The following is a 16,064-nucleotide window of genomic DNA, read 5'->3' on the forward strand; positions in this document are numbered from 1 at the left end:
TTTGTTAATATACTAATTTTGTTTGCATGACATAGTATTCACGGGCAACTGAATGCGATACATGTCTGTTAACTACCTGTTAAGATTTAATTGACACTATTCAGAATCACATAATAACATTCATGACCTTGGCGATTTGTGATTTAAATGTCTGTTTTCTGTCAGGATTATGTGGAAATTACAATGGGAAATCTAGTGATGACTTGCTGCAACGTGATGGCACGCAGGCTAAACATGTTAATGCATTTGGCCACAGCTGGAAGGTGTGTATGAGTAGGGTTTAAGAGCTTAATTTGTTGCCTTGACTTTTCAATAAATTTACATTTTCATTAAAAAAAAAAATACTTAAGTGCAAATGATTTATGGTCATTATTAAAAGAAAAACACATACAATAAATTACCGTTTTTTTTCTTTCACCCATATATCATAACTTAAAAAGACAAAGCAACCAGCACAGTACTTCATATATACTAAATTATTTTTCAAAAAATGCCAGTAGAAATCTGTCATCATTATTTTCAAAAGGAGACTTCTCATTTATGCTGAGTAATGTACAATACTGCAAATGATGCATGGAAATGTATGACAAATACAAGATAGAAATAAATAACAAAATAGGTGATGGTATATTTTACACACACACACAAAAAAAAATCTTACGGTGACTTTATTATACTTGTGTTCAGGCAGGAGGAGACCCCGGCTGCACTAGTGACTGCCCTGGTAATAAATGTCCCGAGTGTGAGCCTGCACTACTACTGCGTTACCAGCAGGGGCGCTACTGTGGCATAATTGCTGACAAATCTGGGCCTTTCAGGTAACCGCCTAATTCTTCAAACATCAAAAATGTTACTAGCTCCACTTGCCTTTTCTATCTATATTATAATCCACCTTCAGTGTTAGCAACATTGCATCTGCATCTTATTTGTGAAAGCAAAGACAAAATCCATGTCCAAGTGAGTGCAGCATACTTAACTTAATTTATTTTATATCTGCATCCTGTTTCTGTCTCTATGTATACAGCGAGTGTCACCACAAACTTGACCACTCTGGCTTCCTCAAAGACTGCGTGTTTGATTTGTGCATGTACCAAGGCCATGTCTCCGCCCTATGCAACAGCCTGTCAGCTTTCAGCACCTCTTGCCAAGAGGCTGGATCTACACTGGAGACTTGGAGAACTGAGGAGTTGTGTCGTAAGACCTGCACTCACGCAAACAAACACTCACCACATGTCATTTGTGGCTGAGGGAATAAAACACAAGCGGATTTGTTTCATAATGCTGTCAGATTCAATTGACAATTTTCAACTGGTGCAGGTCAGGCAGTAACCCACCACTTCCAGTAGATAGCGTTGTAGATTTTTTTTTTTAACTTCATCTCTATTTTTAGTTGTTTTTTTTCCCACCAAGATCAAAATGAGAAAAAAAATTGACTTGAACAGAATGCAAAGATTAAGTCCTGTCTCATTAACCATAACTAGGGCGATTAATTGGCCAATACTAGCTCTTTTAAAATCACTAACAAAATTTTTGCTGATTTATTTATTTATACCATACCCAAACGCATTTTGCCACTTGCTGTCGACTCAAAATGATGGTAACGACCAATCATGGCTCACCTGTTTTCTAGATTTGGTCATGTGACGTTAACAACCTGAGCTATGATTGGTCATGACCTGAGCCCTAAACACATGTGATGATGTAATTTTCAGTTGACGGCATTTGGCAAAATTTGATGGTATTAATTGTACATGAAAAATAATGAAGTTATCAAATTCATTATAGACAAAATATCTTCTTACTACTGAAAATGGCAAAATGAGTCAAGTATCCATTTAAGGGACCACAAAGGAAGTTTTTAACTCATTCACTGCCATTGGCGACTATAGACGTCAAAAATTCATGTGAATTATTTCTATTAGTTAAACAATTTTTCATTTCATTTCATTTTTTATTAAAACCTGTATTTTTTATTGTACATTAATAACAAATATAAAATTATCATGCGATTGATTATGATTAAACGCCCCTTATTTTTATTTTCTTAAATTAGGCCCGTCAGGCGATTCATTTTTTTAATTGTAATTAATCACATGACTTCACTAGTCAACTAATGATTAATCACAAATTTTAGATCTGTTCTAAAGTTACAATTAAAAAAAAATCTAAGTTTTCATACTGTTGTTAGCAAAAGTGGATTTTTTTTTAACTACTAGAAATAGTTCAAATGAATTTTTGACGTCTATAGCCGTTAATGGCAGTGAATGAGTTTAAAAAAATATATATATATTTTTTTATATATAGTATTTAATTGGCTGAGATTTAATGATTGAGTCAACACTTTTATTCTTCATAGAAAAACGCCGCTGTTCAGAATCATTAAGTAATATCAATGTCGTTATGTCTTTCTGCCAGCTCCATTATGCGGTACAAACAGTCACTATGAAGTGTGTGCCCCGACGTGCCAGCTTACTTGCAGCGGTCTTACAACCCCTGAAGGCTGCGATGAGAGCGCCCCCTGCACTGAAGGTTGTGTGTGTGACGACGGATTCATGCTGAGCCATGACAAGTGTGTTCCTCTAACAGAGTGTGGCTGTCAGTATGAAGGACAGTATTATCAACATGGGCAGGTAATGCACTTTGAGTTTGAAACAGCATCAGTATATGGTTGCTGATGTTTGGCCAACTGTCTTCCTCTCTTAGGTGTTCTATCTCGGAGAATCATGTAACACTCAGTGTGTCTGCGGAGACAATGGACAAGTGCAGTGTAATGGAGAATTCCACTGCTCGCATAACGAAAAGTGTGTTGTGACCGACGGCGTGGCCTCTTGTTCTCCCAAAAGTGTTGCTTCCTGTTCTCTTTTTGGAGTTAGATCAGTTCTCTCGTTTGATGGGAAGGTAACAAAGTGTTTTTGATCAGAAACAGGAGTGACACATTTTTCTTCAAATGATGGTCTAATCTTTGTTTTCTAGGCATATCCTCTGTTGGGAAATTGTGTGTTCAAGTTGTCGGAGGTGGAGGAAGGAGAACACTTGGCATCTTATTCAGTGTTGGTTCAGCAACTAACCAGCAAAGATGGTTATGTCTCCCGCAGCGTGGAGCTCCAAGTGTACGACATGGAGATCGCCATGGAGACTGGGATTGTTTGGGAGATTAAGGTCTGATTTGAACTAGTTTTATCATATTAACTCATTCATTGCCATTGACGACTATAGACGTCAAAAATTAATGTGAACTTTTTCTATTAGTTTAACTTTTTTTTTTCATTTCATTGAATTTTTATGAAAACCTAGATTAAAAATGTATTGTACATTTATAACAGATATAAAATTTGTGATTCATCGTGAGTCAACTATTGAAGTCATGCGATTAATTAAGAATACAAATTTTAATCGTCTGACGCCCCTTATTTTTAATAATGTTTTTAAAATTAGGGGTGTCAGGCGATTAAATTATTTTTATTGCAATTAATCACATGACTTCACTAGTTAACTAACGATTAATCACAAATATTATATCTGTTCTGAATGTACAATAAAAAAAATCTAGGTTTTAATAGTTAGTTATAATTATAGTTATAATAGTTCAAATGTAGTTTTGACGACTATAGCCGTCAATGGCAGTGAATGAGTTAGAGGGGAAGTCAACCTCAAACATTTCTTGGCAATATGTTATATGTGACCTCACTAGTCTAAACCTGACATTCTGATTAATAATACATTTTTGGAATATGAGTTATGATGCAAAATCCAGCTGTTTTGATCCATCTTAGATGGTGACCATTTTGCCACTTACTGTCTGCTGAAGATGACATAAAAATTGCTCAGGCAACGACCAATCACAGCTCACCTGTTCTTTGAAACTGAGCTGTGATTGGTTGTTACCTGAGACCTAGGCAACTATGATATCATATTGATATTTTCACTCGAAAGCAAGTGGCAAAATGGCCGCCACAGCTCTGCTTCAGAAAACAGGTGAGCTGTGATTGGCCATTGCCTGAGCAACTGTGATGTCAGCAGTAAGTGGCAAAATGGCCGCCTTCTGATATTAATTAAAACTTCTTAACTCATATTCCACTAACCCATTATTAACCAGAATACCACATTTAGGCCAGTGGGGCTGCATAGAAGATATTATTGTCCCAAAAATTTTGGGGTGTTGACTTCCCCTTTAACTTTCTCACTCATAGCCATGTTCACTGAAGCAACCTCCTTCGCTCTTAGCTGTTTTACTGGGTTTTGACTGATTTTGCAAGGCCCACAAATGATTGTGTTCTATTGCTATAAAAACATGGAACCTACCAAAAGAAAGATTAGAGTTTCTTCTTTCATCAGGGAAAAAAGTATATTTCTATCTGTTTCCGTTTTGCAGCAATGAAAGTTTCATCATTATTCACAAATCTGTTTAAAATTGTGGGTAAATGAGTTTTATTGCAAAATGGCCCTGGTTGATCTTTTATACTCTGCCGCCACCTGCTGACAGTTTTTTTTGTAAAAACTGCCATTGCTTTAAGTGACCTCTTCAGTTCAGAGGCTGCATCATCCATCTGTATACTCTAGCATAAAAAAACATATAAATACGTTTTTGGGAGCAAATGAGTTAAATGGCTGCTAAGATGCTACCTAACACATTTGACTTTGTGTAAATCAGGTTGATGGCATCAGAGTCGCCCTACCTGCGTCACTGGCAGATGGAAACGTGCAAGCGTATCAGAACGGCATCAACGTCATCATCGAAACCGACTTTAAACTAAAGCTGACCTATGACACTGTAGCAGGCGTCATGTTACAAATCCCGTCCACCTATCAAGGCTTACCGTCTGGTCTCTGCGGCAACTACAATGACGAGTCATCAGATGACCTGGCAACGAATGGAGGAAAGCCAGCAGACATCTCCGCTTTTGTTGTGGTAGAGGATGATGTCACCTGTGAGACAGGTTGTAAAGGTTCTTCCTGTACTGACCCAAATGGACAAAAACTCCCAGAAGCCGAAAAGGCTTGTGACATCATCAGAGATCAGAAAGGGCCGTTTTCCGGATGCCACGCCACAGTGTCACCATTGCCCAGCTTTGACGCTTGTGTCAGGTTCGGAAATCTGCTAACAACTACTAATGGTGTCAGAAATGAAACCTCATTCATTACCTTTACCGTATCCATATTTCCATATCAAAAATCAACTTTTTTATTTCAAGGGAGATGTCCTCAGGAGAAAAAGACCAGGAGGTTCTGTGCCGTCATATTCAGAATTATGTCCGCGCCTGCCAACTAGCCGGCGCCAAGATTAGCAGATGGAGGCGTGACAACTTCTGTCGTGAGTTCTGATGCAAACTGTAGAAGCGTGATGGTATTATTATGCATTAATTCACTGTCCGTTAATCCTCAAGCTTTGTTTGATATTTATTTTATTTTTTTACTACCCTTTCAGCTTGTCTGAGTCTATTTCTTCACAATATTTGCAGCTCTGAAGTGTCAAGCAGGGAGTCACTACGAGTTGTGTTCCTCCTCCTGCTCGTCCACCTGTTCCTCTCTGGAGAGGTCAGACCCCTGCCCGGTGTGCCAAGAGGGATGCCAGTGTGACGATGGACTCATGTCAGATGGGGATCGTTGTGTGCCCGTGGAGAAATGTGGCTGCGTAGTGGATGGACGATATTATAAGGTCATTTTCAGCAATGAATCTGACCTTATCGTTTTTACTTATTTAAATGAACTACTGGATAAAAGGGAGGTTGGCAGAACCTTCAAAAACAGTTTTACGTGCATTAAATGGGCTTTTGTCAAATCCGCAAGGCATGCAGCCCCACTCGTCGAAACAGAGCTTTCTAGTTAATATTGAGTATGTGGAATTTGAATTAAAGAGAAAATTCAACCTGCTTATTTCCATCTCAGGGGGCGGCCATTTTGTCACTTGCTGTCAACTGAAAATGACTTAGCAGTTCATAAGCAACTGTGATGTAATTTTTAGTCGGCAAGTGACAAAATGGCTGCCCGCTGAAATGGATTTTGCTGCTTAATTCAAATTCCACACCCAGAATATTGTTTAGACTAGTGAGGCCGCATAGAACATATCTCTATGAAGACAGCTTTGGCTTTGACTTCCTTTTTACAAACCAGTATAAGTTCAGTTTTCTCGATTCAACTTTTGCAGATTACTGGAAAGTAATTTTCTTTATTCATTTTAAATTAACTACTTTTTTAAAGAAATATGTGACATTTAAGTTCGGTTAATCATTCCCATTAAAGATCAAGAGCTCTTCAATATTATGACCACACAAATGATTAAATGCTCGCGCATGCTAATGTGAAAATGCTAATGCTAATGTAAAAACATGCTAATTTAAAAACATCCTATTCATGAATGAATGGAATTCTTATTGTGTTTAATGTTTATTTTTAGCGCTGGCCATTGACCAGAGGTTGTTTTGTTTTTTAATTAATTAATGTATTTATTTTTTAAAATCTTTTTACAGTCAGATACCACAGTATTAAAGGAGGACTGTTCTGAGCACTGTGTCTGCCAGTCTGGACAGTTCACCTGTAAACCCACAAATTGCCACGAGGGGGAGGAGTGCGCCACGAAGAATGGAATTATGGGATGCTTCTCCACAGGTTAGTGGTCCGTTGTCAGTCCATAGTAACGAGGTATACAATGGCAAAAGGAAAATCATTATCAAAATATTGGCTCATTTAGACCTCAAAATGTTTTCAGATTGATTTACCTGAAACAAATATAATGTCTGCTAGTGCCTCTGCTACAGACTGAACAGTGACAAGATACATCAGAGCTCCATATAAGTTTTCTTGTCTCAGAAATTTTAATATTTCATCTACGACATCATTGAATAATTACTCATCCAAATTCTGTAGGCCTTCACTGTTTTTTTGCTTCTTCCCAGACCCGTGCGCTGAAGTTGCATGCAGGGCAAAAGAACACTGTGAAGTATCAGAAGGTCAAGGAGAGTGCGTGCCTGATAGCAATGTTCTCTGCTGGGCTTTTGGCGACCCGCACTACACAACGTTTGATGGCTGGAGTTACTCTTTCCAAGGAACCTGTACATATGTTCTTGTCAATACCACAGGTTTGTAATTTCATTTCACAAAAATAAGTTTCATTTTCTGTATGTTGACAACATTTTTACACTCACATTCAGACCTTCAAAGCAAATGTTAGTAAAGGCATGGGCAGATGAGTTTAGTGTGGGGGGGGGGGGATACTAATAGCCCACCCACAGCCCTAATTGAACATCAAACATATTTGGGAAGGAGATATCAATGAACTTCAATGAGCTCACATTGTTAATATTGATCTTATTTCCACCGCCACCAGGTGTTGATCCCTCCCTGCCAGAGGTAACAGTGACAACCAAAAATGAGCTCCGTGGGAACTCAGAAGGCTCCTTTGTGCGTTCGGCCACCGTGGAGTTGTTGGGCCACACTATCTTCATTCCAAGAGATGAAAGAGGCTTTGTGTTGGTAGGTCTTTATTTCCTGGAGATCAAACGTAGAGAAAATCACTGTCAAGTATATTGTTTCTTTTCAGTTGCACAGGGTTCTCAGTTTTGCAAAAGTGAAGCCTGTTGGTGAGCAGGCGTGACTGGATGATTTTTAAAATCATCCCAGATTTAATGACCTGTTGAATTTTTTTTCCCCCCTACGCCTTATGTTGTCCAAAGTGCTTTACCCAGCCACGTAAAGGGTTTCCTTTTTAGTTTAAAGTAACTTACTTTAACCTTCAGGATCTCTCGCCTTTTGGACCAATCATCATCAATCATTGCAGGAAATCATGTTAAGTAGTCACTACAGTTTATACCTCTCAGCTTACTCAATGTTCCCTCTTTAGGTGGATGGCATTAAGACTGGTCTCCCAGTCTTCTTAGACGGAGGCAGCATTTCTATAACAGAGTCAGGAATAAGAGGCATCCTCATGAGTGATATTGGAGTCACTGTCACATTCGACTGGGCTACATTGGTCATGGTTTCCCTCAGCAGCAGTTATTATGGTAATGTGGTTGGCCTCTGTGGCAACTACAACGGCAACACGGACGATGAGATGACGAGTCCTGGAGGCGGCACTGCAGTCAATGTGACAGACTGGGCGGGAAGGTGGAGCATCCCTGACGGCGACCCATTCTGTTACCATTACTGCGATGGCGTGTGTCCTCAATGCTCTGAAGAGGACCGCATACGGTAATGTAGAGCAGATCACGTGATATGAGGACCGTTTTGTAGCATGTCTGACTCCTTGTGGAAGTCTGAAAAAGTCTGATGAAATTCCCTTGCACATATATGTGAATTAAAAACGATCTTTTTAAACTATTAATTATCTTCCCTTTCAACTCAAAACATAACTTGATATATCAGTAATTTAACCTAACAATGAATTTTACCCACGACTTTGCTTCTAGCGTCTTCGAGATCATCATTTAGTTTGCAAACCAGGCAGCAATCAAAATGGTTGTTAGACAGGAAGAGGTAACCAAATTACCGGAAACAGTATCAAAATAAAAGTTTTCTTCGATCTCAGTGTGTCATTAGAAAACTCTCCATGTAAATATCGCCCTAGTGGCGACACAATGTTCTTTGCCATGACTCACCATATTGAACTTCCAGGGTCCAGTATTAGTGCATGAGCGCACAACACCAAATTCAACACACTTGAGAAGTGGAAAAACAAAACAAATGACTGCGGGGAGGGAAAAATAAAAATATATAATCAGGCTTAATTTCGACAGTTTCACGTATGATTGTACTCTTGTCAGTGGTTTAGACATGAATGGCTGTGAGTTATTTTGATGAGACCACAAATTTACTACTGTTAAATAAGCTGTAGAATGACAACTTTTAATTGCAGCAAAGTGTCATTTCTGCAGTGTTGTCCCATTGATCGTGACTTTTTCCTTCTACTATCTAATGTGGCTACAACTTAAGTGTATCAGACCGCGTGGAACCACACAGCCTCTAAGTGGCTAAATCGGGCACAACATGAACAGCGCTCCCAATAAAGGCACACACAAACAAAGGGAAGACAATATAAAATAATAAGAATAAAATCAATTTTAGGACATTTAAAATTGATTCTGAATCATACTAAATGAGAATCGCGTTTTTTATGGGAATCGATTTTTTGGGCACACCCCTAATATTTAGTTATTTATTTGACAAAATTAAATATGTATGCCTCTAAATGTTATTAATGGTGTAATGATTGCTATTACTATGTTTGTAAAATGTGTCTTTCCTCAGAGTAAATAAATGCTGTATATTTGTAGATGTATTCATTTCTACATTTTTATAAAATCCACAAGCAATGTTTAGTTTTTGGTTTTAACTGTACTACGTTGACTGTTTTTAAAAACATATGCATTTCATGTCCCTTTATTCCTGCTGCAGATACACCGGTCCTGAATTCTGTGGGATCCTTGCCAATAAAAAGGGACCTTTTTCTGGTTGCCATGGTAGCGTGCCAGTCGGAGAGGCAGTATCAGACTGCTTGTACGATGTCTGTGTCAATGCAGGGCGACATGAAGTACTGTGTGAGTCCTTGGGTAATTACCTTGCTGAGTGCCAGGAAGCTGGAGCTACTGTGTTGCCATGGAGACAACAGGCCAACTGCAGTAAGTTTTCAACATGCACAATTGACCCCCGCTAATCGTGGGGTATCAGGGTCTGGCTAGCCTATGAATAGCGAAAATCCGCCCCAAAAAAATGCCGCCCATTTTTTAATTGCATTGATAATTTTCTTTGTTTGTTTAAACCTCCAAAATTCTTGAATAAGCAGGGATATAGAGCACCGATATGCATTTATCACAAAAACTGGGGGTTGACCCCTTGAAAAATTACGAGATATTTTTAAAATATATGTTTTAAAATCCATGAAAATGTGTATCCACGAGTTCCAAACTGCGGGTGTGTAAGGTCCTCATAACAGAATCACAGAAATTACTGATAATTGCAGTCAAACAAACTAGAGTATTTTACTTCTTTTTTTTTTCTCTCTCTGCCCACAGCAATGGAATGTCAAGCCAACAGTCATTATGAGGTGTGTGGCCCAGCGTGTCCAGCCAGCTGTGGCGATCAGCCGGAAGTGTGCCACAGGGCCTGCGTCGAGGGCTGTTTCTGTGACCAGGGATATGTTCTCAGCCGAAATGGGTAAATGCAAATATTGTCCTTTTTTTTCCATCGCTATGTGATAACTATGACCTAATTTCAAATGTCTGCTTTCATTTTATTAGTTGTACTTTATAGCAGAACATCTATCTAAATTAAGGTTCAGTTGCTTGATCAGAGGACTCAAGTAGGGTTCCAAATCATTGGCTGTAGTTATTAATAACATGCATTTCAATATCTAAATAAATAAATGATTAAATAAATGACTAAATAAATAAATAAATTACTAAAAGTGAAAATAAAAACGGATATAAACAAATATAATTCAAAAATGTATTTATTTATGTATATTTTTTTATTTATTTTAATTTTATTTTATTTCCATTTCTATTTATTTTTGGGGATTTAATTTACGAATTATGTATTTTTTATATCCGTTTTTATTTTCACTTTTAGTCATTTATTTATTTATTTAGTCATTTTTCACTCGAAAAATGAAAGACAGTTTGCAACGATGGAGTCCAACCCAAGACATGCTTAGGACCGCCCCCTCATTTGAATAACATTTCGTCTTGCACAGTATGGACCAAAACTGGCCAAATTCAAAATAATAAATTACTACATGTATTTTTTATATCCTTTTTGTATTTTCACTTTTAGTCATTTATTTATTTATTTAGTCATTTATTTATTTTGAATTTGGGCAGTTTTGGTCCTCCATACATTTAGGGGGGAGGTCAGTCAAGAATGTTCTTTACATTAATATGTTCTATGCACCCCCATGAGTCTAAACCCAGTATTCTGATTAATATTGTGTTTGTATCACAGGAATTACCGGTAAACAGAAAAATCCACCCGTTTTTATCCATCTCAGGGTGGCGGCCATTTTATTTAGCTGCCCGCTGTTGACTGAAAATGACTTCACAGTGCCTAAGCGCTCACTTGTTTTTTGGTCTTGGTCATGTGACATTCGCAAGCTGAGACAGTGAGACCTTTGGCACTGTGATGCCATTTTCAGCCGACAGCAAGCGGCAAAAAAGGCAAAATGGCGTTAAGTGTAGTCGCAATTCTAGCTATGTAGCTAAGAGACAGAATTCCTACTTCAGTTGGAACATGCTAACACAGTTGTAAAGCCATAATTTCCCTTTTGATGTTTGTCAGGTGTGTTGAAAAGGAGAAGGGCTGTGGTTGTAACCATAACGGTCACTATTACCTGCCGGGTGAGGTGTTCTGGGCGGACTCGCAGTGTCAAGAACAATGTGTGTGTGATGCGGCGACACAAATGGTACAATGTAAGCCAAAGGGGTGTCGAACTGGAGAAAAGTGCCAAGTTGTGGATGGGGTCCAGGACTGTTATCCAATCAGCTTCGAGACTTGCTCTGCACGTGGAGACCCTCACTTTTACACCTTTGATGGGTTAAAGTTTGACTTCCAAGGCAACTGTGTGTACAGACTGGCCACTGTGTGTAAAAACGCTGAAGGTCTTCAACACTTTGAGGTACTTGACATTAACTCATTCACTGCCATTGACGGCTATAGACGACAAAAATTAATTTGAACTATTTCTATTACTTAAATTTTTTTTCCACTTTTCTTAACAAGAGCATGAAAACCTAGATTCTTTTAAATTGTACATTTAGAACAAATATAAAATTTGTGATTAATGGTGAGTTAACTAGTGAAGTCATGCGATTAATTACGATTAAAAAAAATTAATCGCCTGATGACAAATTTTTAATAATCTTTTCTTTTTTCTTTTTTTAAATCGTGTCAGGCGATTTACATTTTTGATGGTAATTAACTGCATTACTTTAATAGTTAACTCACGATTAATCACAAATTTTATATCTGTTGTAAATGTACAATAAAAAATGTTTTCTAGGTTTTCATACTCTTGTTAACAAAAGTGGAAAACTAATAGAAATAGTTTAAATGAATTTTTTACGTCTATAGCCGTCAATGGCAGTAAATGAGTTAATAGGGGCATTTATGGAAAATGGTGTCACCTCTTAGGTTTTTCTGTACTCTCTACTCAATTTGACCACTATTGTGATTGGTGAATCATAGGTCAACTTGGAAAATAACAATCGTGGAAACAAAAGAGTTTCCTATGCCAAGGTGGTGATTGTAAAAGTCTTTGGAAATACATATCAATTCTCAGTGGACTACCCATATAAAGTCCTGGTAAGAAACATACACGTACATAAAAAAACACACACACTCATATATAGTGTTTAAATTATGCATGTGTGTTTTTTTGCTGCAGGTGGATGAGCTGAAAATCTCTCTGCCCTTTTCATCCAATCAATCACTAGTTCAGGTTTATCGCAGGTACAGGCTGGCTGTCCTTGAAACCACCTTTTTAAAGGTATATATTTAAAAATATATATATATATATATATACATATATATATATATTCAAGGGTTTTAGTACCAACCTGAAAAAATTGTCTTTTCTGCATGATTAGGTCTCTTTTGACTTCAAGAGTGCAGTCAAAGTGGAATTGGCAACTAGTTATCATGGTAAAATGTGTGGTCTTTGTGGAAACTTTAACGATAATCCTGCTGATGACTTGACGCTGCCCAATGGGACGCCAGCTTCTAATGCCAACGAGTTTGGAGTCAACCAATGGGTGGCCAACCGGCCCGGTTGCTCTCGGGAATGTAAGCTATCTCATCATATTTGTACTTTCTATTGTGCTGTATGTTTATTTGAAAACTGTTTTTTTAAACTTCATTCTGAAACATTGCGTCTTATCGGGGATGTAGGCAGCACGTTACTCAAAAATAGAGGCCATTTTGAGTAACTAGTCATCAAATGCGTTACTATTTCTAGTATAGTAATCTTCCAATTAAGTATTGGCAAAACCAGTTGTCATTTTTATGTTAAGCAAAATTCTCGGCATCTGCTCAAAGTAACTCATTAAGTAACTTGTAATCTTACTTAATTACTTTTAAAATCACGTAGTCACTAAGTAACTATCCGTCCATCCATTTTCTTAACCGCTTATTCAGTAATCAGTAAAGTAACTCAGTTATTTTTTCAAGGTAACTGTGTGCATCTTATTTGCGAATAGACATCCATGTCACTTTGAAGAATGTATACCAGCTTTTGTGTTTCTTTACAAATGAAATGCACCAACCATAATTACAAGTCAATTGTATCCTAAATATTCTGTTAAGAACGAGGCAGATTTGAAGTAATTGGGGCATAAACCAACCTTTAACAGGTGGCACAGTGTGGCATGTGGTGTGCACGTCTGCCTCACGGTCAGAGGTTCTGGATTCAAAATGTGTGCATGTTCTCTTTATGCTTGTGTGGACTCTTTCTCTGGATTTCTTCACACATTTCGAAAACATGCCCATAGATATGAAAGTCAGTGTGAATGGTTATCTGTCTATATGTGTCACACGTTTTCACACGGACAGTCAAGACACACACTTAAAACTACTGTAAACCATGCCATCTATAGTACTACTGTAAGGTTCAGAACGGAGTAAGATTTAAGTTAATTTGTTAAAATATATATTTACTTATACATTTATGTTTCTAGAATTATCATTTACACATTTATAAAGTAGCTAAATTGACGTGTTGAATCTGCTGTTCTAAATCATTTGTATTTACCTAAAGTTTGCTAGCTCCTGATTGGCTAGTGTTGGTCAGCTGATCAGTGTTCAGGAAGTGTTGTAGCTGTTGCTGCGTGTGATGAACAAATAGCGTTGTTCCAGAAGTAATCCGCCTCCATTCTGCTTTCTCATTTTATAAAGAGTCTTCCATTAACCACCAACGAACCCTCACGTTAAACTACCTTGCTTAGCTGTAGTATGTTATTGCTCTGTAGATAACAACAAACCATATGTAGCTCTATATGTCTGTATGGCTATGCAGACAAGATAAGAGCCATAGGTAGCTATATTTCTGCTAACATTAAACCACACCTCCAAGTAAGTCTAGCAGCTAACGCTAGTAGTAAAACGTTCCTCCAAAATTCCAGAGGAATAAAGAGGTGTAAAACTTGAAACCCTTTTCAAAGTTACTCATGGGAAAGGCAAAAAGTGAGTAAAGAACACTAGAAAAAAAGTTGCTAGATTTGTCACTACAATAGTTGCATTTGACCAAAAAAAGTCGCCAAGAGGCTTTGGAAAGTTGCCAAATTGGTAACACTGGGTTTGAAGTCGGATTTATCCTACTCGGAGTGTCCCAGTTCCGCCCTCAAAGCATTTGAGGTAAATGTAAACAACAAAGATGGCTGATTCCGCAATTTTTTTTGTTGCTCTGGTTAACGCAGTCATTCCAAATCACGCTGTCACGTGAACACGTCTTGTATTTACATTTGCCTTGAACGCGTTGAGGTCGGAATTGACACAATCCAAATGGGATAATCCGATTTCCCTCTTTCCTCGAATGCAGCATTTTTCCTCAGTGTAACGACACTCTCCGCTCATTGAAAAGCATTGGACTTTGGATCGCAGTAATTTGATTTGTGAGGATTATTTTGATTTGAAAATGTGATTTAAAAAAACAAAAAAGAAGAAGAAGAAGTTGTTTGACTACTATAACAACATGCCTAGTTTGTATGCTAGTCACAGTTAAAAACAATAAAGCGTTGCATTGTGGAAATAGCAGAAATGCCCGGATTTTCAGAATTGTCAACAGTCACGTGATGGTTGCTGCTGCAATAATGTGAAATAATATCTGCTATGTAAAACTAGCCTGACGCTGATGCTTCTGCTGTCAGGTAAGGACTGTGCTCAGCCCCTCAACCCTGACATAAAACCGCCAAGCTACACATCAGTCTGTGACATCATCACGGCAAAGGACGGACCGCTGGCTGACTGTGTCGGCCGAGTGGATTCGGAGCAGTTCCGTCAAGACTGCGTCTACGACATGATGCTGACTGATGGCAAACAGGAAGCTGCCTGTGACATCATCAGTAACTATGTGGAAGAGTGTCAGATGAAGGGAGGCTGCGTGAGGTCGTGGAGGACGAGGCAACTCTGCTGTAAGTCACAAGTGGCAATAGTACAATAGTACTCACTATTACTACTACTACAGGTACTTGTGTAAAAAAAAAAAAAAAAAAAAGAAGTAATAATAGACTGTCTGTTTTTCTTTTCTTTGTTAGGGATGCAGTGTCCAGCCAACAGTATGTACAGCGTCACATCTCCTGGCTGTCCACTCAGCTGCACCTCGTTATCAGCACCTGTTGAGTGTAAAACTCCACCCAGTGAGGGTTGCATGTGCATCCCTGGTTACTTTTTAAGCCAGGTAGGACTTTGGTGATTTATTATTGGTGGTGGCAGTTCACCCTTGTCCTGTAGAAAACTAGAAGACATACTTTTTGCCTTTTCCACCAGGATCGTTGCGTGCCATTAGCTGAGTGCGGCTGCCGCTTCAGAGGTCACTACATTGAGTCAGGTGAGGCATTCTACCCGGACTGCCATCAGATGTGCGTGTGCCAAGGAGGGGTAGTGGTATGCAAAAGGAGCCCCTGCAGAAAACCTCACACGTGTGCCGTTCTCGAAGGGTCATTGGGTTGCTATGACGTAAGGCAGCTATCTCGCCATGGTGGGAAAAAATGATTGTTTACAAGGATGACTTTTTCCGGTTTGTGATGGGTTAATTCATTGGCTAGGCTATTATTTTTGAAAAAGTGAAAATCACAGCTATTATTTGTATGGATAATTCATTTATTAACAGTCTCAATTATTTAAATTATTCATTTGTGTTAACTCACCGTTTTAGTACCACGTGATAATTGAAAAAAGAAGAAGTTTTAAGTACCCATACTCTGAAAACTAGTCTCTCATTATTAAATGAATTTCTGCAGCATTTGTGTTGTTCTTGTGATCTATAATACACTTTTTTCAATGCCCCGACTTCCGGGTTTCACACACCAGCGCCGTTTTCGGACACTGCTGGCCGCGTTCCAACACTCGCACCACCACCCCCGAGC

At 38.4% G+C, this 16,064-nt stretch overlaps 1 protein-coding gene across 1 annotated transcript in view; it reads left to right on the forward strand.

Annotated features, from left to right (window-relative positions):
* The window catches only part of LOC144058130 (IgGFc-binding protein-like), a 30,079-nt gene extending 14,139 nt beyond the window's left edge, over positions 1-15,940 (forward strand). The window contains exons 15-36 of the mRNA XM_077576397.1: positions 166-263; positions 688-818; positions 1,025-1,194; positions 2,416-2,630; positions 2,704-2,898; positions 2,974-3,159; positions 4,652-5,085; positions 5,193-5,311; positions 5,460-5,656; positions 6,468-6,606; positions 6,894-7,076; positions 7,325-7,470; positions 7,838-8,184; positions 9,388-9,611; positions 10,005-10,146; positions 11,266-11,602; positions 12,172-12,288; positions 12,371-12,472; positions 12,573-12,768; positions 14,847-15,110; positions 15,234-15,376; positions 15,466-15,940. Coding sequence (XP_077432523.1) covers positions 166-263; positions 688-818; positions 1,025-1,194; positions 2,416-2,630; positions 2,704-2,898; positions 2,974-3,159; positions 4,652-5,085; positions 5,193-5,311; positions 5,460-5,656; positions 6,468-6,606; positions 6,894-7,076; positions 7,325-7,470; positions 7,838-8,184; positions 9,388-9,611; positions 10,005-10,146; positions 11,266-11,602; positions 12,172-12,288; positions 12,371-12,472; positions 12,573-12,768; positions 14,847-15,110; positions 15,234-15,376; positions 15,466-15,690 — 4,310 coding nt within the window. The 3' untranslated portion in view covers positions 15,691-15,940. The remainder of the gene's footprint in view (positions 1-165; positions 264-687; positions 819-1,024; positions 1,195-2,415; positions 2,631-2,703; positions 2,899-2,973; positions 3,160-4,651; positions 5,086-5,192; positions 5,312-5,459; positions 5,657-6,467; positions 6,607-6,893; positions 7,077-7,324; positions 7,471-7,837; positions 8,185-9,387; positions 9,612-10,004; positions 10,147-11,265; positions 11,603-12,171; positions 12,289-12,370; positions 12,473-12,572; positions 12,769-14,846; positions 15,111-15,233; positions 15,377-15,465) is intronic.
* The last annotated feature ends 124 nt before the right edge of the window (positions 15,941-16,064 follow it).

Source organism: Vanacampus margaritifer, chromosome 9 (assembly GCF_051991255.1).
Source record: "Vanacampus margaritifer isolate UIUO_Vmar chromosome 9, RoL_Vmar_1.0, whole genome shotgun sequence".
NCBI lineage: Eukaryota > Metazoa > Chordata > Actinopteri > Syngnathiformes > Syngnathidae > Vanacampus > Vanacampus margaritifer.